This window comes from Oryctolagus cuniculus, chromosome 21 (assembly GCF_051225735.1).
Source record: "Oryctolagus cuniculus isolate XC-2025 breed Fujian yellow rabbit chromosome 21, ASM5122573v1, whole genome shotgun sequence".
Classification (NCBI taxonomy): Eukaryota; Metazoa; Chordata; class Mammalia; order Lagomorpha; family Leporidae; genus Oryctolagus; species Oryctolagus cuniculus.
The window spans coordinates 5401746-5421843 of record NC_142887.1 but is presented as its reverse complement, the minus strand read 5'-3'; the positions used below and the strand labels follow the sequence as shown (position 1 = coordinate 5421843).

The following is a 20098-nucleotide window of genomic DNA, read 5'->3' as shown; positions in this document are numbered from 1 at the left end:
CCCCATCCTCTTCTCAGACCTCGAGGGCTCCTCGGACCCTGACCCCCCTGACTCCTCCTCAGACCCCTCCTCGTATCTTCTCTTTCCCTCAGACCCCGACCCCGCAGACCCCGACTCTCTTCAGGCCCGGACGCCGCGTCAGACCCCGACCCTCCGCAGACCCCATCTTCAGCCCCCGCCCCGGCCCCGCCCTCTCCCGCGGTGCGCGGGCTCCATCCAGCGTCTGCCTGGCGCGCTGCGGCGGCCGCGGCGGGGTCCGGGATAACCGCGGCCACAGCCCCCGCCCGGGTGGAGACCCTCACACACCCGTCCGCTTCCTGCTCTGCCGAGTCCCGCAGGCCGCGGAGGGGCTGCCGGGCGGGGATTCCCGCGTCCCCGGCGTGGTCCCTTTAAGGAGGCGGCGGGCGCGCCTTGCATTAGCATATCTTAGCATATATTAGCCTGGCTCCGCCCCAGGGCGGGCCAGTCGCGCGGGGTGCTGAGAGCCGGGCGCGGGGCGCGGGCGCGGAGCGGGGGTCGGGCGCGCAGCCTCTCCCGCAGCCGGGGCCCTCGAGCGGGATGGGGCGCCGCGCCGCCCGCGGTCCCGGCCCGCCCGCGCCGTTGCTGCCGCCGCCGCCGCCGCCGCTGCTGCCGCTGCTGCCGCTGCTGCTGCTGCTGCTGGGAGGCCGCGGCGGCCGCTCGGCGCCCGCGCCCCGCGCGGAGGACCTCAGCCTGGGAGCGGTGAGTGCGCGGCGGGAGCGCGGCGGGCCCTGGTCCTGCGCCCGTGCCCCGGGCTGGGCCGCCGAAGCGCGCGCGGGGCGGTCTCGTGCCGGGTGGCCGTCGCCCGCGGGTCCCGCGTGGGCACAGCCTGAGCGGGCTGCGCGCGGGGGCGCCTCTCCCGGTGCCGCCGAGCTCCGCCGCCCCCCGGACCCGCTCGGTCCAGCCCTGGGCCCTTCCCACGCGCCGCTGGCTGCGCGGGCGGCGGCCCCGAGGCTGGGCTCAGACGTGGTGGTCTCGGGCTCTGCACCGGGGGGCGCCGAATCCAGGTCGCAGCCGGGAGCTCGGAGCGGGCGCCGCGGTGGCTTCGTGGACCCCGTGTCCGCGTGGCTTGGCCCGCAGGGTCCGGAGGGCACCGCACGCCGGCACCTGGGGGCCCCTACATCGGGCCGTCTGTGGCGCGGAACCCGGGTCACCCCAGCCGGAGCCCCCGCCAGCCGAGTGGGCTGCTGAGCCGCGGCGCGCGGGAACTTCCTCGCCGCCCGCCCGCCCTCCGCGGGAGAGGGGCCGGCGCAGACCCGCGCCCCGCCGGCCTCGGGCGCCCCGGCCACCCCTCCCTCGGCCCGGGCGTGCGGCGAGGTGCAGCCGCCCGCGGGCCCCGGGACGGCGGCTCAGCGGCCGCTGCTCCCGAGCGGCGGTGCCGGGCGCCCTCTGCCGGCCGTCGGGAGCGCGCGCGAGCGGCAAGCAGGGTCCCGAGACCGGGGCGAGGGCTCCCGTGCGCCCCGCCCCGCTGCCCTGGGGCCGCTGCCTCCGGCCGGCCCGGGAGGAGAAGGGCCCCTTTGTGAGTGCGGCCCGGCCTCTGCGGGTAGCAGCCCACCCCGGGAGCCGCGCACAAAGCCTGGATTGAGGCCTCCCGCCTGGAGGGGTGGGGGGGTGGGGGGCTTCCAGGAGGCGCTGGACAAAGCCCCTCGCTGGGCCTTGAGCCGCCGGCCTCCAGTTTGCTGAGCCGGCGGTGCCTGAGTTGGAAGGGGTCCGAAAGGGGCTGCCTCCCCTCTTGGCCCTGAGCGCCTCCCGGGCGTGCACAGCAGGAGGAGGGCGTATGGGGTCCCTGTTCCCACGCAGATGGTGCCGGCTGCCCACTGTCTGTGCTCTCCCAAGCTTCTGTCCTGGCCACATCCACCCGAAGCTGGAGCCGCCTGGTCTCCCGGTCACCACGTCGCACTCCACTGCCCAGCGGCCACCTCATGGGGCCTGGCCCAGGCGAGGACGGAGGGTCGTTCCCAATAGCATGGGGACCAGGAGCCCTGGTCACAGCCGGGCAGCGAGCGTGAGGGATCCGGGTCTGGATGGGACCCCCGGGGCAGGTGCTGGTGACATGGGGGTGAGCCGTTTTCTAAAGTTCCCAGCAACGCCATCTGGGCAGGCGCCAGGGCTCCTACGACCCCCACCCAGAGGTGAGATCGGGCTGGCCGTGCAGGGGTGGCCTTGGAGGCCCGAGGGCGTGCGCGGGGCCAGAGAGTGGTGGCTGGAGCACCTGAGGGCGCCTGGTGGCCCCCTCCCGGGTCAGCCTCCTCATCCTGTCCTCCGTGGCCGCCTGTGGGTCCTTCAGCCCTCAGGAACAGCACCCAGGCAAAGCTGAGCCCCCGTGCACCCCCTGAGGAAATCAGCCGCGAGCCCTGGACTGAAACTGAGTGTCCGCGAGTCCCTGGCTCCGTGGTCCCTCCATGGCTGTCCTGGTGGCTTCAGAAGTGTCCTGCCCCCGACCCCAGGCAGCAGGTCTGAGTGCCAGGGCTCGGTCCCCCGGGTGGAGCACGGAGCCCTGAGAAGAGGCTGGCGCGGCTTGCTGGGCCGTACTCCTGAGGCTCGTGCCGGGCTGGTGCGGAGGGGTTTGGGGGGTCTCGGCAAAGCAGGGTGCTGCCCACCATGGGGCCTCCCTGGGGGTTTCCAGGGGTGCTCTGGGGATGCCTGTCTGTGGATGGTGGATCTCAGCTTCCCGTAAGACTCGACTGGGGGCCGTGGGTGTGGGTGTGGGGTGTGTGCCGGGCACACTGCCCACACGCACTGCGAGCCTGCTGACCACCCTCCCTGGCAGTGGTGGGGCACAGGGGGTCTGGGCAGGGCCTGCTCCTTTCCTGGCCCCAGGGTCCACACCACCTGGATGCCTGCTTCTCCCACCCCCACCCGTGCGCCAGGTCACCGGCTTCTTCCTGTTGCCTGGGCATCCCAGGCTGCTCCTGCCTCCCGGCCCTTGCACTCGCTGTTCTTTGTGCTGCTTCTCTTCCTGTGTCTGCCCGCCCCTGCCCAAGATGCTCCGAGCGCTCGCTTGATCAGCACCCCCCACAGCCTAGCGGGTACGGGGTAGGCCCTGGACCCTGTGAGCCGGGGATCCTGACACAGCTGTTCCTGCTGGCCATGGACTGTGGGTCAGCGTCCCAGCCTGTTTCCTCCTGTGCACAGTGCCTGCGCCATAGGTTAACTTCCCAGTTACTCACTGCACCTGCCAAGCACCGAGTCGGGCAGGGCGTGGGAGGGGCCTTAACTGGAGCTGTTGGGGTTGCCCAACTGTGGGCATCTTTCCTCACACAGTGACCGTCCAGGACCCACGTATTTGCTTGGTCACCGTTTGTCATTTGTCTTCGCTGAGCACTGTCCACTGCCAAACGAATGGCTGGACGGGTCCAGCTCCCAGCACAGGGAGTGCTCAGGACCGGCAGGGGGACCCTGAGAGGCGTCCGGGAGTCTCCCCCAGGGGAAGGTGGGTGCAGGGCACCCAGCACCCTTCCTCTGCCCCCTGGAGGGGCTGAGTGGGTCAGACACAGGTGCTGGAGCCGGACCACAGCTCTGGCCCTGACCGCGTGCTGTGTGACACAGGCAGGGTACCCAACTCTTTGGGCTTCAGTTCCTTACCTGTGAGTGGAGGTCAAGGTAACACTGCCCACCTGGGGGTGAGAGGGGCTTGAGTGTGCGAGGAGTGGCCGAGGCCTCTGCAGTGAGGTCATTAGCAGGGCCCAGGGAAGGCGGGACGTCCTGCCTGCCCGCTGACCTCCTCTTGGCCAGGGCTGCGAGAGTGCAGATGCAGCCCCTGCCCCGCTGTAGTCTCTGAGCCTCGGTTTTCCTGTCTGTGAGATGGGGCTGCTGGCACCGGGCCCCAGGAGTGAGAGGTGGGCCGTCAGCTCAGCCACAGCTCGCTGGGTCAGGGCGGGTGGCTGACCGCACTCTGCAGGACTGAAAATCTTCCTCAGGGATTCCACAGCGCCCTGCCTGGGGAGAGCCGCAGGAAGACGCACGTTGTGGCAAAGGGTGACAAACTTTCCAGGGCTGGGGTGGGCTGCGGGCGCCGCTTGTCTGTGTGTGGCAGGCTCTGCCTCTGCTCAGGTCCCCGACCGTCCTCGGGAGGAGCAGGAGGGCAGCTGTGGGGACTGCCACCAGCCTGGGGAGGCTGCTGCGGGGCTGGGGCTCTGTGCCCACCCCCTCCCCAGTGGCCTTCTGGAAGGTTCACCCCAGCGCTGCTGCAGCTCCGCCTTCCACAGCCTCCGTTGCCCTGGAGACAGCGGTCTCCGTGGCGACAGCGGGGGGGGGGCCCAAGGGTGGGTGGGTAGGAAGCAGGCAGAGGAGGACTGGGTCCCCGGTCTGCTGCCATCCGCAGCAGCAGGGATTGGGGTAGGTATTGGGGTGAGGATGGGGACACCTGGAAGGAGGGGGGGTCTGTGTCCCCGGGGGGTCTTCCTGCCCCAGGCCCCACGGTGGTGGAGGGAGGGGCTCGTCCACCCCGGTGGTGAGGGTGGGGTGCTGGGGGTGGGCCCGGCAGGTGCTGGCTACGCTGGCTTCTGTGCAACCTTCGTTCCTCCGGGCCCGGCTTCTCCCGCTGGCTGACGCTCCCGCCTCGCCAGCCCATTAGCCCTGTTTGACATTTCCAAATGGATCTGCTACGGGGCCGTGACCACACGCCCTGGACTTCGGGAGCCTGCCTCCCTCCTGGAGGCTCAGCCGGGGCGATTGCTCCTCCCAGCAGGGTCTGGGAGAACGGGAAGGAGCCGGCTGGGCTGGGGCACCTCGTGGACTTGAAGGCCCAGCAAGGCAGCTGGCCCCCCTCTGTGGCCTGCAGCTGCTAATGTCCCCTGAACCCGTCGGGGCTTGTGCTGCTGTCAGACACCTCCCTGGGGTTCCCCTAGCGAGCTGGGGCGCTGATTGTAGCCTCCCATTCTGGCCGAGTCCCACCGCAGGCCTGTGTGCTGGGCCCCGGAGGGGAAGGGCACGAGTCCAGGCTGGGTGGTGCTGGTGGCATGGGAGGGGTCTGCCCTGTCCGGGACTGATGGTGCAGCTCCTCCCCAAGCCCAGACCTGTGGGACAGGCACCAGGCCAGCCCTGGAGTTGGTCCCATTCTGTGCTCCAACTCCAGCAGGTGCTGTGAACTCCGTGCTCCCAGGGCCAGGCAGGAACCAGTGGCCTTGACCTTGAAGCCCAGCCCTGGAGACTAGAGGGTCACAGGCAGCCCCTGAAACCCAGGCCTGGCCCTTGTCCTGCAGGTTGCGGCCCGGGCTGGCCTCACACCTGCAGCTACCGCCACCTGCCTTCACCTCATTGCCGGTGGGGCCCAGGCTCCGCCAGGAATGCTGTGCCTTCCGCCTCTGGGAGTCCCTCAAGCAGGGGCTGTCCCCGCTGCTATCCCAGTTCACAGGCCACAAAGGCCCTGGAGGCAGCTGGCCTGGGTAGGAGAGGGGCACGCTTCTGTGAGCCATTCCTTGGAGAGCGGGGAGGGAGCTTGTCTTCATGGGTCATCATGTGTGGTCTGAGGAAACTCCAGAGGGCTTCCTGGAGGAAGTGACAGATGGCCCTACAGCCTAAACCTGAGCTTAACTAAAGACTAAGAAATGTGGGTATGCATTTGTGTGTTTCCTGATGTTTGAAAAGACTTCAGAATCAAGAATTTTAAATGTTTGTAAAAATTGTTTTGCAAAAATATGCATAGGTGAAATGTTTGTGAGACTACTTTTTTTTTTAAAGATTTATTTATTTATTTGAAAGCCAGAGTTACAGGAAGAGAGGGAGAGACAGAGATTTTCCATCCTCTGGTTCACTCCCCAGATGGCCACCATGGCCAGAGCTGGGCCGTGCTGAAGCCAGGAGGCAGGCGCTTCTTCCAGGTCTCCCATGTGGGTGCAGGGGCCCAAGCACTTGGGCCATCTTCACTGCTTTTCCAGGCACACTGGCAGGGAGCTGGATCGGAAGTGGAGCAGCCAGGACTCAAACCAGCGTCCGTATGGGATGCCAGTGTTGCAAGTGTGGCTTTACCCGCTCCGCCACAGTGCTGGCCCTCAGGCTGCCTCTTGTTTGATGTGCCCTCCGCCGGTGACGGGCAGGAGCCTGGCTCAGGAAATCCTGAGATGACTGATGTGGGTGCATTTCAGTGTTTGAAGTGATGGGAATGGCGTGGCGGGGAGCTCTCTGAAACAGACCATCCAGGGCCACAGACCCTCACTCCTGTCTGCGCTGTTGCCACCCGACATGGGGGTAGCAAAGGGTGCTTCTCCCAGGTCCCTCTGCTCGTGGAAGTCCACCCTGGGTCCCAGGCCTGCCCTGCGCCCTCAGAGAAATGTCCAAGATGCCCTAGTCCTGCACTCACAGCCTTGGCCCCCCCAGGCTGGGACTGAGTGGGGAGCGCATGTGTTGGGAGCATTTGGGGAGGGGTGAAGGAGGAGCAAGGACCCTGGAAAGCACTGATCTCTGGGAACAGGGGCTGGCTTGTTGGCTGCAGGTGTATGCAAACTGTATGCAAATCATGGAGACCACCCCTCCTGGTCAGGGGTGACTGAGGCCTCTGGGAACGCTGGATGGTAGAGCCGCACTCCCACCCCACCTGCTGGGCCTGGACGTGCAGGGTGCCCCTGCCCCTGGGCCGGGGGACCACCACCCAACACTGGAGCCTCCCAAGCTTCAGGGCCCAGTGGAAATGCATGGCATGAATTTTCCAGGTACCCACTAAACAGGCCCGCACAGCACCGAGCTTAGTCTCTTGGAAGCAGGTCCGGGACAGACGCCCAGGGGATCCCTGAAAGCCGGGGTAGCAGGCGTGTCAGCTGCCTGGGGCGTCAGGGTTGGGCAGCAGTGGGCCCGCCCTGGTGCTGTCCACGTGGCAGGGGCTGTTAGGAGGTGGCCAGAGCAGTCGTGCAGTGGGAGGGGGCACGGTTTGCAAGTAGAGGAGACTGATGCAGGCGTGGGGGCCGCCTGCCAAGTGGCGGGGGCGCTTCCTGTGCCCAGGAGTGGCAGAAATGAGTGGGGCTGTGGTGGGGCTTGGCTCTGCCTCGCCCACCCCTTCCTGCAGAGCCGTCTCCTGTGACGCTGGGCCAGCCGCTGCTGCCTTCCACGTCCTGACTCACGCCACCCTGAGAAGTAAGGGCTTTGGTCCCACAGCTGAGGGAACGGCCAGCGGCCATGGCTGAGTTGTCCCAGGTCACAAAGCATAGAGGTGGCCACTGGGGTTGGACCTGGGCAGCACCTTAGCGAGTGCTGTTCCCCTGGGTGTGCTGCTCCCCTGTGTGTGTGCTTCTCCTCTGGGTGTGCTTCTCCCCTGGGTGTGCTGCTCCTCTGTGTGTGCTTCTCCTCTGTGTGTGCTGCTCCCCTCGGTGTGCTTCTCCTCTGTGTGTGCTTCTCTGGCTGTGCTTCTCTTCTGTGTGTGCTGCTCCTCTGTGTGTGTGCTTCTCCTCTGGGTGTGCTTCTCCTCTAGGTGTGCTGCTCCCCTGGGTGTGCGTCTCCTCTGTGTGTGCTTCTCCTTTGGGTGTGCTTCTCCTCTGTGTGTGCTTCTCCTCTGGCTGTGCTTCTCTTCTGTGTGTGCTGCTCCTCTCTGTGTGTGCTGCTCCTCTGTGTGTGCTGCTCCTCTGTGTGTGTGCTGCTCCTCTGGGTGTGCTTCTCCTCTGGGTGTGCTTCTCCTCTAGGTGTGCTGCTCCTCTGTGTGTGCTTCTCCTCTGGGTGTGCTGCTCCTCTGTGTGTGTGCTGCTCCTCTGGGTGTGTGCTGCTCCTCTGTGTGTGTGCTGCTCCTCTGTGTGTGTGCTGCTCCTCTGGGTGTGCTTCTCCTCTGGGTGTGCTCCTCTATGAGCATGCAGTTTGTGGCTCGATTCCTAGCATCTGGGGCCTGAACCCCTTGCCCTCCTCAGCTGGCATTCTGAACTGGGATGTGAGACGCCCCTCACAAACGAGCGTGGGGCCTGCCTGTGGCACTGGCCATGTTCAGGAACTTTTACATTTCACTCTTAAGTGTCCCTGGGCCTTGTGCTGCCTCAGAGGCGTGAGGTGAGGCGGGCCTCTGAGAGCTGCTGTCTGGGTTTTGCACTGCACAGGCTCTTCCCACCTAAAGGGCTCCGGCTGAATAAGACACTTCTCTGGCAGCTGCTGCAGGCAGCTGGGAAAGGAGCAGGAGGCCCACTGGGGGCTGGCAGGGCTGGGGGCTGGGAGAGGCCTGGCCCCCGCAGCAGCCGTGGCCCGTGCAGGCGCCCCTGGGGGAGCTGGGCCTCTGTTGCAGCCCCTCACTCTGCTCTGTGCCCTCTGCCCCCAGGAGTGGCTGAGCAGGTTTGGCTACCTGCCCCCGGCGGACTCCACCACCGGGCAGCTGCAGACGCAAGAGGAACTGTCCAAGGCCATCACAGCCATGCAGCAGTTTGGCGGCCTGGAGACCACCGGCATCCTGGGTTAGCTCTCTGGTCCCTGCTGGGGCTGTGCTAGCTCCACCACACCCCTCTGCCCCAGTCAGGGCCCTGCCGCTGGCCGCTCTCGGTGCTCAGGGCCAGGCCGTAAGTTTGAATTTGCCTCAGTCCTGGGCCCTAGACATAAACCCTTCTGTGTGGGCCTCAGGTAGCTCGAGGTTGAGCCTCATTCCCCCACCAGGCCTTGGGGGTGGGTGTCGGACCGAGACAGGGACCCGTGTCTGGAGTCGAGGCTCCCACTTCTGGGGAGACCCTTGGTATCCCTCGTGCAGCGGGTTGTGAGCTTGGCCTGCCTCCTGAACTCCACCCACCCCTGCAGACGAAGCCACCTTGGCACTCATGAAGACCCCGCGCTGTTCCCTCCCGGACCTGCCCCCTGTGGCCCAGGCTCGACGGAGGCGCCAGGCTCCAGCCCCGACCAAGTGGAACAAGAGAAACCTGTCATGGAGGTGGGTGCCTGGGAGGAGCAGGACTGTGGGGCTTCCAGACCCTGGCAGGCAGTGTCCTTGCTGGGCCCATGGCTGCCCCCTGTCATGTGCATTGACTTCAGACAGCAGGAGTTTCGCTGTCTGCCCTGGGGGCCATAAGTCCAAAGTGAAGGTGTGGGCAGGGCGGGTCCCCCAGCCCTTCAGTCTCTGCCTGTGTCCACCTCTGTCTCTAAGAGGGACAGTGCGGGCAGGGCAGGTCCCCCCCAGCCCTTCGGTCTCTGCCTGTGCCCACCTCTGTCTCTAAGAGGGACGCTCCCTGAATGCAGGGCTCTGTACTCCTCGTCAACCCAATCCTCACCCTCTTTCCACATCAGGCTGTGGGTTTTGTGGGACTCGGGTCCACCACGCCTGGGCTGGGCCCTGGCTAGTGTGTGAACCTGTGAGCAGAGGCCCCCTTCAGGGCCAGGTGTGGCAGGCAGGCAGGCTGTTTCCTGCCAAGGGGCCTGGCTCTGACACCCTGCCTTGGAAGCTGATCCTTATTGGTCCCCAGGGTCCCTCATCCACCCCAGTGAGCTCCTGGGAGGGGCAGAGGCGGAAGACACAGGGCGGCCCGTGGGGCTTAACCTGGGGAGGGGCTTCCAGGGAAGGCCCTTGGGGCTGTGTTCCTGGTGTCCTGAGCGCTGATCTGACCCTGCCCTCAGGGTCCGAACCTTCCCCCGGGACTCACCGCTGGGCCGGGACACCGTGCGGGCGCTCATGTACTACGCCCTCAAAGTCTGGAGTGACATCACACCGCTGAACTTCCACGAGGTGGCGGGCAGCGCCGCCGACATCCAGATCGACTTCTCCAAGGCCGACCACAACGATGGCTACCCCTTCGACGGCCCCGGCGGCACCGTGGCCCATGCCTTCTTCCCCGGCGACCACCACACGGCCGGGGACACCCACTTTGATGACGACGAGGCCTGGACCTTCCGCTCATCGGGTACGTCTGGGGCACGGATCCCTGGGCGCCCTGCAGACCTCATGGAGATATAGGAGCCACACCCACCCCGTAAGAGCAGACAAGTCGCTGTCCTGCATAGCCAGCCCCCAAACGCCAGGACTCGCACATCTGCACATCCATTGGGCTCCCAAGTCGTCACCAGGCATCTGTGGGCAGCCTAGCTGGGTTCCCTCCCTGTGGGTTTTCCTCCAGGAGGGGAGATCAGGGCGGTCACATGGGCTGTAGGTTGACCCCCGCAGTGTCAGAACTCTGAGTCCATGGCCTTAGGCAGCACAGGCTGCCCATGCAGCCTCACAGAGCCTGTGACCAGGACAGGGCACCCAGCACAGCCAGGGTGGAGGGGAACCCCACAGGCACAGGGTCCCTCCCACCCCTCCCTGGCTCACATGGCTCCTGTGTTCCCAGATGCCCAAGGGATGGACCTGTTTGCAGTGGCTGTCCATGAGTTTGGCCATGCCATTGGGCTGGGCCATGTTGCCGCCACACGCTCCATCATGCGGCCGTACTACCAGGGCCCCGTGGGTGACCCACTGCGCTATGGGCTCCCCTATGAGGACAGAGTGCGCGTCTGGCAGCTGTATGGTGAGTGTGCCCTGGCGCCCTCCACAGGCCGCCAGGAAGACTGGGAGGGTCCTGGGACCCCAAGGGCATGTGGGCATCTGGGCTGTTTCCCCCGCTGCCTGTTGTGAGCCATGCTGTGAACATCAGTGTGCTGGCGTGTTGAGCTGTGCTGTGGTGGTGTGTGGTCACATTGTGAGCTGTACTCTGAGGTGTGTGTCTAGGTATGTTGTGACGGGGCCGGCACTGTGGCACAGCTGGTTAATCCTCTGCCTGCAGTGCCGGCATCCGTGTGAGCTGTGCTGTGATGTGTGTATAGGTATGTTGTGAGCTGTGCTATGATGTTGGTGTGTGGATGTGTTGTGAGTTGTGCCGTGACATGGTGTGCAAGTATGTTGTGACCTGTGGTGTGACGTGCTGTGTGGACATGTTGTGAGCTGTGCTGTGACATCTGTGCAGGCGTGTTGTGAGCCATGCTGTGACATCTGTGTGCATGTGTGTTGTGAGCCGTGCTGTGATGGTATGTGGACACGTTGTGAGCCGTGCTGTGATGGTGTGTGGACACGTTGTGAGCCGTGCTGTGATGGTGTGTGGACACGTTGTGAGCCGTGCTGTGATGGTGTGTGGACATGTTGTGACCTGTGCTGTGATGGTGTGTGGACATGTTGTGAGCTGTGCTGTGATGGTGTGTGGACATGTTGTGACCTGTGGTATGATGTGCTGTGTGGACATGTTGTGAGCTGTGCTGTGACATCTGTGTTCATGCGTGTTGTGAGCCGTGCTGTGATGGTGTGTGGACGCGTTGTGAGCTGTGCTGTGATGGTGTGTGGACACGTTGTGAGCCGTGCTGTGATGGTGTGTGGACACGTTGTGAGCTGTGCTGTGACATCTGTGCAGGCGTGTTGTGCCCTCCCTTGCATTCTCTGGAGGACATGTGTGAAGTGGGAGAGTGTAGCAGCATTTGTGCCCTGAGAGAACTGCTGTGCGTTCCACAGGTATGCCCAGGTGGTCCAGCCCCTCCTGGGACCAACATGGCTTCTGGAGTAGGGTCCACCCAGCTCCACGCTGCTGCCCCCGCATCTGGTCCATGAGATAGTCATCATGTACATCAGCCAAGGGGCCTCGGGTCCACCCCTAGGATCCCAGGGGCCTGGGAGTTTGAAGGAAGGTGGGTGGCCCAGGGTTTAGTGTCCCCTCTTCCTCCTCCTCTCACAGGTGTACGGGAGTCTGTGTCCCCCACAGCGCAACCAGACACCCCCGAGGCAGAGGAGCCGCCCCTACTGCCGGAGCCCCCGGACAATCGCTCCAGCACCGCGTAAGCATGGCCCACGATTGCCACACGCTGTGTCTGTGGGTCCTTGCTGGTGCCGCCCCATCCCAGGCAACATCCACCCTCAGCCGTGGCTCAGCCTGGGAAGAGCCAACAACCACATTCGCTATTTTCTCAAGCTCCTACAGTCAGAGACGGGAGCACCTGCTTCCCTCGACCCCGCCAGGGGTCCCTGCACACAGTTCAAGTTGCTGCCCTCTCCTACCGTGAACAGGCAACCCTCCCGGTGCCACCACACCACCACCGTTTCATTAAGCTCAGGGATCTGGGGGCCAGGAAGCCAGCAGCTGGTCTCTATCCCCCAGGGGCAGAGATGTTGGCCAAGGAATACAAGCCTAGGGGCAATTTTTAAAAAAAAAGATTTATTTAGGCCGGTGCCATGGCTCACTAGGCTAATCCTCTGCCTGCGGCGCCGGCACCCCGCGCTCTAGTCCTGGTTGGGGCGCCGGATTCTGTCCCGGTTGCTCCTCTTCCAGTGCAGCTCTCTGCTGTGTCACAGGAGTGCAGTGGAGGATGGTCCAGGTCCTTGGGCCCTGCACCCACATGGGAGACCAGGAGGAAGCACCTGGCTCCTGGCTTCGGATTGCACAGTGCGCTGGCCACAACGCACCACCCATAGTGGCCACTTGGGGGGTGAACGAATGGAAGAAGAAAAAAAAAAAAAGATTTGCTTATTGGAGCCGACTCTGTGGCATAGTGGGTTAAGCTGCCACCTGTAGTGCTGGCATCCTGTATGGGTGCTGGTTTGAGTCCTGGCTGCTCCACTTCCAATCCTGCTCTCTGCTATGGCCTGGGAAAGCAATAGAAGATGGCCCATGTGCTTGGGCCCCTGCACCCACATAGGAGACCTGGAAGATGCTCCTGGCTCCTGGCTTCAGATCAGCCCAGCTCCAGCCATTGCTGCCATTTGGAGAGTGAACCAGTGGGTGACAGACCTCTCTCTTTCTGTCTGCCTCTGGCTCTCTGTAACTTTGCCTTTCAAATCAATAAATAAATCTTTTTTAAAAAAATGTATTTATTGATTTGAAAGGCAGAGTTACAAAGACAAAGAGGGAGATCTTTCATCCACTGATTCACTCCCCAAATGGTGGCAACAGACAGGCCGAACCCAGGATTCTGGAACTCCATCCAGGTCTCCCACATGGGTGGCGGGGCCCAAGCACTTGGGTCGTCTTCTGCATTGGCAGGTGCATCAGCAGGGAGCGGGATCGGAAGTGGAGCAGCTGGGACTCATCCCCTGCTCTCACAGAGGATGCCACATTGCAGGCACCCAAGGCTGGGTGCATCTTAACTCAGCGTCAGGTGCCTGAGCTGGGCTGACTGGAGGGGCCCAGCCTGTGGCCCTGGGCAGGTGCCTGTGGCTGGCCCTTGGGCTCTGGCTCAGAGTGTGGTGACCGGGTTCCTGGGGATGTTCCTGAGAGCTGATGTGGCCCAGGACCCAGTGGCCAGGCAGCAGCTGTGTCCTTTGTGACCCAGCCCCCGAGGTCACAGGGCTCCCTCCAGCCTCACTTGATTAGAACAGAGGTGCCACTTTCAAGGGGCAGCCGCGGACCCGCCCTTAGGAAAGCAAGTGTCCCTGTGCCCCCACCCCTCGCCTACTGCTGCCTGGACACACAACTCGGGCCTGTGGGGCAACACGGTCTGCTTAGGGCTTGGTCTGCAACCATCAGTGGTTCTGGACTCTCACTTGGCTGCACGCTGCCCTGCCCTACCTGCTGCTGTCCCAGTGGTTCTGAGTCACGTTCTGACGGGATGGGAGGTACATGCCAATGCCACAACCTGCAAAAGGTGCAGAGACACCTGCCCTGGCCCCACGACCCCATTCTCCCTGGGGCAGACTTCCGTGTGTGGTCCCTTCCCCGGTGCCCGGCGCGCATGCAAGGGCTCGGATGTGCAGAAGGCCGCAGACTGCTGCATGTGGCTTTGTGTTAACACCCTGGAGACCTGCACCTGCGTCTCCTTGAGAAGCATGTGTGCTTCAGGTTCTCTGCTGCGTGATGGGTAGCATTGCTGCGGCTGCGCTTTCTGTAGGGGTGCAGTTCTGGGGCTGGACTTGGCCTCCTGCGGGCACAGCTGCAGCAAGAGTGGACCTGCTGGCCAGAGCGCAGGAGACCACCAATCCCCACGTGCCCCTGCTGCTGCGTTTGCCCCGAGGTGAGAGCTGCACCAGCCTGTGCAACAGTGGCCAGGGCCTCCGTCTCCTTCACCTTCTCCCCTGCCCCCCACCGTGATGTGGCAGCTGTGCACACCTCAGAGCCCGCGGGCACCAATGGGCTCCCACAGTGGCTCAGGTTGGGTGGGGGCCCTCTGCCCTGCAGGCCCCGGAAAGACGTGCCTCACCGGTGTAGCACCCACTTCGACGCGGTGGCCCAGATCCGTGGCGAAGCCTTCTTCTTCAAAGGTAAGCCCCGGCGTCCCTTGGGGGCGGCCGAAGGGCATGGCGCACCCTGGGGTTTAGACCCATCAGCCCAAGGCCGCCCTCCCCTCTGTCCCCAGGCAAGTACTTCTGGCGCCTGACCCGGGATCGGCACCTGGTGTCCCTGCAGCCGGCACAGATGCACCGCTTCTGGCGGGGCCTGCCGCTGCACCTGGACAGTGTGGACGCCGTCTACGAGCGCACCAGCGACCACAAGATTGTCTTCTTCAAAGGTGGGCGGCCCACTGGCCTCACCGACCGCAGCCGCAGCCGGCGCCCCCGCGGCTCACGCGCCTGCGATCTGCTGGGGCAGCAGGTTTGCTCCGCCTGCCGGCACCGTGCACAGAGCAGCACTGGATGGATGCGTGTTGAGCGCCTACTGTGTGCCTCGTCCTTGGTAGGCCTGCAGGTGCCCCTTCTGCTGGGCACTGTGAAGCCCGCGAGAGTAAGGAGTGACTTTCAGGGGCTGAGGGAGAGGGAGGCCTGCTGCCCAGACAGCCTCTGGGGGAGACGCTGTCTGAGCAGAGAACCAGGGCAGAGTTCCAGGCCAAGGGAGCTGCCCCGGCAAAGGCCCTGAGGCAGAGAGGGTGCCCAGGGCGGTGGGGAGGAAAGCCCAGCTGGCCCTGAACCCTGCCCCAGCTCTGTGGACAGCCTTTGTCGTCGTATCTGCGCAGGCCTTTCGCTCATGTCCACGTGGGAGTTAAGGGCAGGAGTAGAGGCGGTGCAGGGCACAGGTGTCCACACCGGAGTAGCAGGTGGTGCTGTGGACCACGGATCCTGAGGACAGAGGCCCGAGATCTCCCACTGGGGCCTCTCTCAGCGGCAGGTGGCACCAGCCATACTCCTGGGCTTCTCACAAGGACACCAGTCCCCAGGTTGAGCGGGCCCTAATTTTTTTTTTTTTTTTTTTTTTTTTTTTTTGACAGGCAGAGTGGACAGTGAGAGAGAGAGACAGAGAGAAAGGTCTTCCTTTGCCGTTGGTTCACCCTCCAATGGCCGGCGCGGCCGGCGCGCTGCGGCCGGCGCACCGCGCTGATCTGATGGCAGGAGCCAGGAGCCAGGTGCTTTTCCTGGTCTCCCATGGGGTGCAGGGCCCAAGCACCTGGGCCATCCTCCACTGCACTCCCTGGCCACAGCAGAGGGCTGGCCTGGAAGAGGGGCAACCGGGACAGAATCTGGCGCCCCGACTGGGACTAGAACCTGGTGTGCCGGCGCCACTAGGTGGAGGATTAGCCTAGTGAGCCGCAGCGCCGGCCTAGCTGGCCCTAATTCTGCGTGGCTGCTCTTAATGACCTCTGGAAAGACACCTTCTCCGTCTTCAGCCACGTCTGAGGTTGCGCGGATGTGCGCATGGGGGCGCTGCAGCACAGTGCAGCAGGGCGGCTCCCAGACTCAGGAGATGCCCCTCTGCCTGACGCATGTGTTAGGGGAGCTGCTTCCCCCCCACACCCCATTCCCATCTCCTGCTCAGCCCTTACAGGTGCTGGCTATGGGCATTGTCACTGGTGAGCTGAGCAGCGACCACTTGGGAGGCTGGGCCAGTGGAAGGCACAGGCCAAGGCCTTGGGCAGAGGTGGCCCAGGAAGCTGTCCACAGGGACCTGTGTGAGACAGAAGGAGCAGCACAGGGTCCAGCGGATTCCAGAGGATTTTTTAATCCAATTTTAACATCGTCTTTATGTTGTGTTCACCTCACTGTCTCTTTTTAAACTAATTAATTTGCAAATCAGAGTTACAGAGTGAGGGAGGGACAGAGAGAAATCTTCCATGTTCTGGTTCACACCTGCAATGGCTGCAATGGCCAGGGCTGGAGCAGGCCGGAGCCCCAGAGCCTGGAACTCCATCTCGGTCTCCCGCATAGGAAGCAGGGGCCCAACTACTTGGGCCATCTTCTGCTGCTTTCCCAGATGCGTTAGCAGGGAGCTGGAAGGGAAGCGGAGCAGCTGGGACTTGAGCCAGAGTTCCAGTATGGGATGGCGGGTGGCGGCTTAAATGGGGCTGGTGCACCACCTCATCCCCTTAGAGATGGTTTCTTCTCACCACACACCGCCTCTGTTTTTTGTTTGTTTGTTTTTTGATTATTTGAAAGGCAGAGCAAGAGAGAGAGAAGGAGAGATCTTCCATCTGCTGGTCCAGTTCCCCAGTGGCTGCCACAGCCAGATCTGGGCCAGGCTGAGGCCAGGAGCTAGGAGCTCCACCCAGGTGTCCGAGCACGTGGGCCGTCCCACTGCCTTCCCACGCCCATCAGCAGGAAGCTGAATTCCAGCCCAGCTGCTGCTGTGGGGTGCCAGTCTTGCAAAGGGGCTTAACCCATTACGCCGCCACACTGGCCTGATCTCCTTCCTTTTCGAGGCTGTAATACTGGTTTGTGCCGGGGAGCATGGTGTAGGTGGACGCTGGGCTGCCTTCACTCTTCAGCTGCTGTGAGCGCTGGTGCAGCATTGTCTCTCTGAGACACTGAGGTCAGTCTTCTGGATGGATGCCAGGTGGTGTGCGATCCTGAATCATGGTATAATTCTGGTGGCTTTTTTTTTTTTTTTTAAGATTTATTTATTTTATTTGAAAGGCACAGTTATAGAGAGGCAGAGGGAGAGAGAAGCCTTCTATCCATTGGCTCACTCCCCGAATGGCCGCAACAGTCAGAGTCGCACCGATCTGAAGCCAGGAGCCAGGAGTTTCTTCCGGGTCTCCCACGTGGGTACAGGGGCCCAAGGACTTGGGCCATCTTCTACGGCTTTCCAGGCCATAGCAAAGAGCTGGATCGGAAGTGGAGCAGCCGGGACTAGAACTGTTGCCCATATGGGATGCCGGCACTACGGACAGCAGTTTTACCTGCTACGCCACAGTGCTGGCCCCTGTAATCCTGTTTTTAGATTGTTTAAGAAACCATGTACCATTTCCCACAGGGGCTCCACCATCAGCGCCCAAGGCTTCCAACGGCTCACCTGCCTGCCAGCACTTGGGATCATCTGTGTGTGGGGCAACAGCCGTCCTCGCGGGTGTGCCGCGCCCTCCCTGGGCTCTGTGGCCGTTGGTGAGGCCAAGCACCTCGCTGTATGCTGTTGGCCACCCGTACGTCTTCTCTGGGGAGACGTCCACTCCAGCCTCTGCAGGCGGATTTCCAAACTGCTGCGTGTGTCCAGGCCGAGCGCTGGCCGCTGCTCCCCCGCTCACTGCGCCCTGTGTGCAGCAGCTGCCACGGCAGCGCTGGGCTGCAGGCTGCTGTCCCTGCCAGGCACACAGTAGGCGCTCAATGGCCATTCAGATTCGTGCTGCCCCGTCCCCTTGCCTGGGCGGGGAGGAGGGAAGGCCGGGGCCCCCTGCCCCTTGGGGTGGGGCCGAGCCCCGGCCCATGCTCTTTCTCTCGCCCCCAGGAGACAGATACTGGGTGTTTAAGGACAATAACGTGGAGGAAGGATACCCGCGGCCCATCTCTGACTTCAGCCTCCCACCCGGCGGCGTCGACGCCGCCTTCTCCTGGGCGCACAATGACAGGACTTATTTCTTTAAGGGCCAGCGGTACTGGCGCTACGATGACCACACGCGGCGCATGGACCCCGGCTACCCCGCTCAGAGCCCCCTGTGGAGGGGCGTCCCCAGCATGCTGGACGACGCCATGCGCTGGTCCGACGGTGAGCGCCGGGCGGGGCCGGGCTGTGCGGCCTGTCTTCATCTGCAGATCAGGAGTCACACGGGTGGTTGGGGGCTACCCAGAGCCAGTGCGTGTCCAGCCCTAGCGTGGACAGGTTCCCCACAGACGACACGGCCCCGTGTGATGCTTCTCACATACCCGGTGCACCCACCCCAGGGCCTTGCCACCTGCTGTGCCCTCCTCCCAGACAACCACACAGCCCCGGCTTCCCTGCTGCAGGCCTCTGACCAAGTGCTCAGCTCAGAGGCAGCTCCAGCCTCCAGCAGCCCCTCCTGGGCCTTCCAGGCTCACGTGGGTGCCCTTGAGGCTCAGGTGAAGATGGCCCTGTCTGAGAGCCCCCGGGGCTCCCCCTGGCCCTGCAGTTCTTCCTTACCCGTCCTCCTGCTGTCTCACTGGGGCCTCTCATGCTTCAGCCCCTTGGTGTGGGTGGAGCCCAGCCCAGAGCTCAGCTCGCCTCTCCCCTCCCCAGGCGCCTCCTACTTCTTCCGTGGTCCTGAGTACTGGAAAGTGCTGGACGGCGAGCTGGAGGCAGCACCCGGGTACCCGCAGTCCACGGCCCGGGACTGGCTGGTCTGCGGAGAGCCCCAGGACGAGGACACTGAGGCAGTAGGCGTGGACAGGGCCGCACAGCCCGGACAGCATGGCCAGAGCCGCTCAGGGAACAGCTATGAGGTCTGCTCCTGCACCTCCCACGCCCCCCCTCTTCGGGCAGCTGCCACACTGCTGCTGCTGCTGCTGCTGCCGCCCAGCGCACTGTGGACAGCAGCCAGGTCCTGACACGACAGCCAGTGGCACAGCCTATGAAGGGACAGAGGAGCCAGGACAACTGGGACCACGGAGGGCGAGGGCTGGCGCCACTGCCCCTGCAGTACCCGGAGCCAGTGCCCTGCAGCCTGGCCTTGCAGAGGAGGGAAGAGGCCAGCAGAGGACACTGCCCCTGCCACCCCAGGGCTGCCCATGGCCCAGCACCCCGGCCCTCCCTGCTGCCTGCACCTTTGGGGCCCTGGCTGCTGGCTGTGGGCTGGGGAGATGGCCAGGCTGGGCCATGAAGCTGCCCTGCCACCCAGCAAGTGACCAGGTCCTGCAAAACTTGACTGACAAGCGGACGGCTGTCCACCCTGAGCAGGTGCTCAGTAAGCCACGGCTGCCCCCAACCTCTCCTGGCCTGGAGGAGCAGCCTAGCAGGGGGCCAGGACCCCCTTCCCTTCTGCGCTGCCCACCCCCACGTGTGCACATTGCTGCCCTGGTGCCCCACCCCGCTGTGGGGCTTTGTCCCCAGTGGGCCCACGGCCCCAACACAAACCAGCCTCTTGTGCCGCATTTCAGACAAACATGACCCCCCGCCCCGCTTCATAAGGCTGAGCTCGGCTCCCTGAGGGGTTGCGTGGCCCTGACACAAATCCACCTGGGCTCCAGGTGGCAGGGAGCTCTCAGGATGCCTGTGGGTGGTCAGTCTATCAAGGCCATTGGCCCCTTTCTGTACAGTGGCTCCTGAGTCCATGTTCTCAGGAGTCATTCTGTCCATTTCACAGGTGGGAGTGTTGAGGCCCAGGGTGAGGAAGTGAGCCTCAGGCTGCGGGCGAGGGTCAGTGGGTTGTTGTTGGGACGCTTATCTGGACCTCACAGTGTCCCTTCGCCAGCAATGCTGAGCCTGCTTTGTGTGGGCCATGGTCTGTGCAGAGCCAGATGCACGTCCACACTCAGTGGTATTCCTCAGGACACTGCCCACCCCAGGCGGCCGGGTTCCACCTGGGGAAATGTGGGGCGGCCGTCTGGCCTGGCTCACCCACAGGCCGGCCTCTTCGTCCTCCAGAGAGCCGCTGCCCCTGGCTGACGTGTGTGTCCTCCTGGGGTGCTGCTGACACCGGGGGCATTCCTGACCCTGCCTGTCCATGCCCCGGTCACCATGGCAACATAGAGCCCCCGCAGGCCCCCTAGCTTGGACTCAGCAGCAGGTCATCCCTGGGACTGGGAGGGACCTTCTACTTCTGGAACAGAAGTGGGTGCAGTTGGGAGGGGTGGGTGGCCGGGTGGCAGAAGAGATGGGCTGCTGCGGAGCAGGATTTCTCCCTGGGGCCCCGGCCAGCGGCACCCAGTGGCACACCTGGGGCCCCTGTGTCTGGTCACTTTCTCACCAAGCCTGGTCACACTCTGCGTCCCGGTCACACCGCTGCCTCCTCCTTGGAGCCAGGAGGGTCTCTGGCCTCTAGGCAGATGGGAAGGACCACCTCCCTTCCCAGGCGGGAGCAGGCTCCCTGCCTTTCTCAGGGACACCCCGGCATGCACCGGGCACCTGTCTGCGTCCCCCGGGTCATC

The 20098-nt window shown here is 63.9% G+C and overlaps 1 protein-coding gene across 5 annotated transcripts; it reads left to right on the top strand.

Annotated features, from left to right (window-relative positions):
* The first annotated feature begins 466 nt into the window (after positions 1–466).
* Positions 467–19144, top strand: MMP17 (matrix metallopeptidase 17). 5 transcript variants are annotated; one of them, XM_089322940.1, is made up of 11 exons: positions 467–720; positions 8246–8378; positions 8713–8842; positions 9523–9806; positions 10233–10409; positions 11601–11700; positions 14034–14116; positions 14212–14364; positions 17037–17164; positions 17642–17762; positions 18252–19144. In XM_089322940.1, the coding sequence occupies exons 1-11, from the start codon at positions 559–561 to the stop codon at positions 18557–18559; spliced, it is 1779 nt and encodes a 592-aa protein (XP_089179066.1). In that variant the 5' UTR covers positions 467–558; the 3' UTR covers positions 18560–19144. The 5 variants fall into 5 exon arrangements, 4 of the variants coding, with proteins under 4 accessions (XP_089179066.1, XP_069922373.1, XP_069922374.1 ...); XR_016227037.1 differs by lacking the exon at positions 17037–17164 and having other exon boundaries at positions 18252–18393; XM_070066272.2 differs by lacking the exon at positions 17037–17164 and having other exon boundaries at positions 468–720; positions 17505–17762.
* The last annotated feature ends 954 nt before the right edge of the window (positions 19145–20098 follow it).

Coding starts and splice junctions, on each gene's coding strand:
- MMP17 (XM_070066272.2), top strand. CDS start 559: ATGGGGCGCCGCGCCGCCCGCGGTCCCGGCCCGCCCGCGCCGTTGCTG. Junction 9,807..10,232: donor CTGGACCTTCCGCTCATCGG/GTACGTCTGGGG, acceptor CTGTGTTCCCAG/ATGCCCAAGGGATGGACCTG. Junction 14,365..17,504: donor CAAGATTGTCTTCTTCAAAG/GTGGGCGGCCCA, acceptor TCTCGCCCCCAG/GAGACAGATACTGGGTGTTT.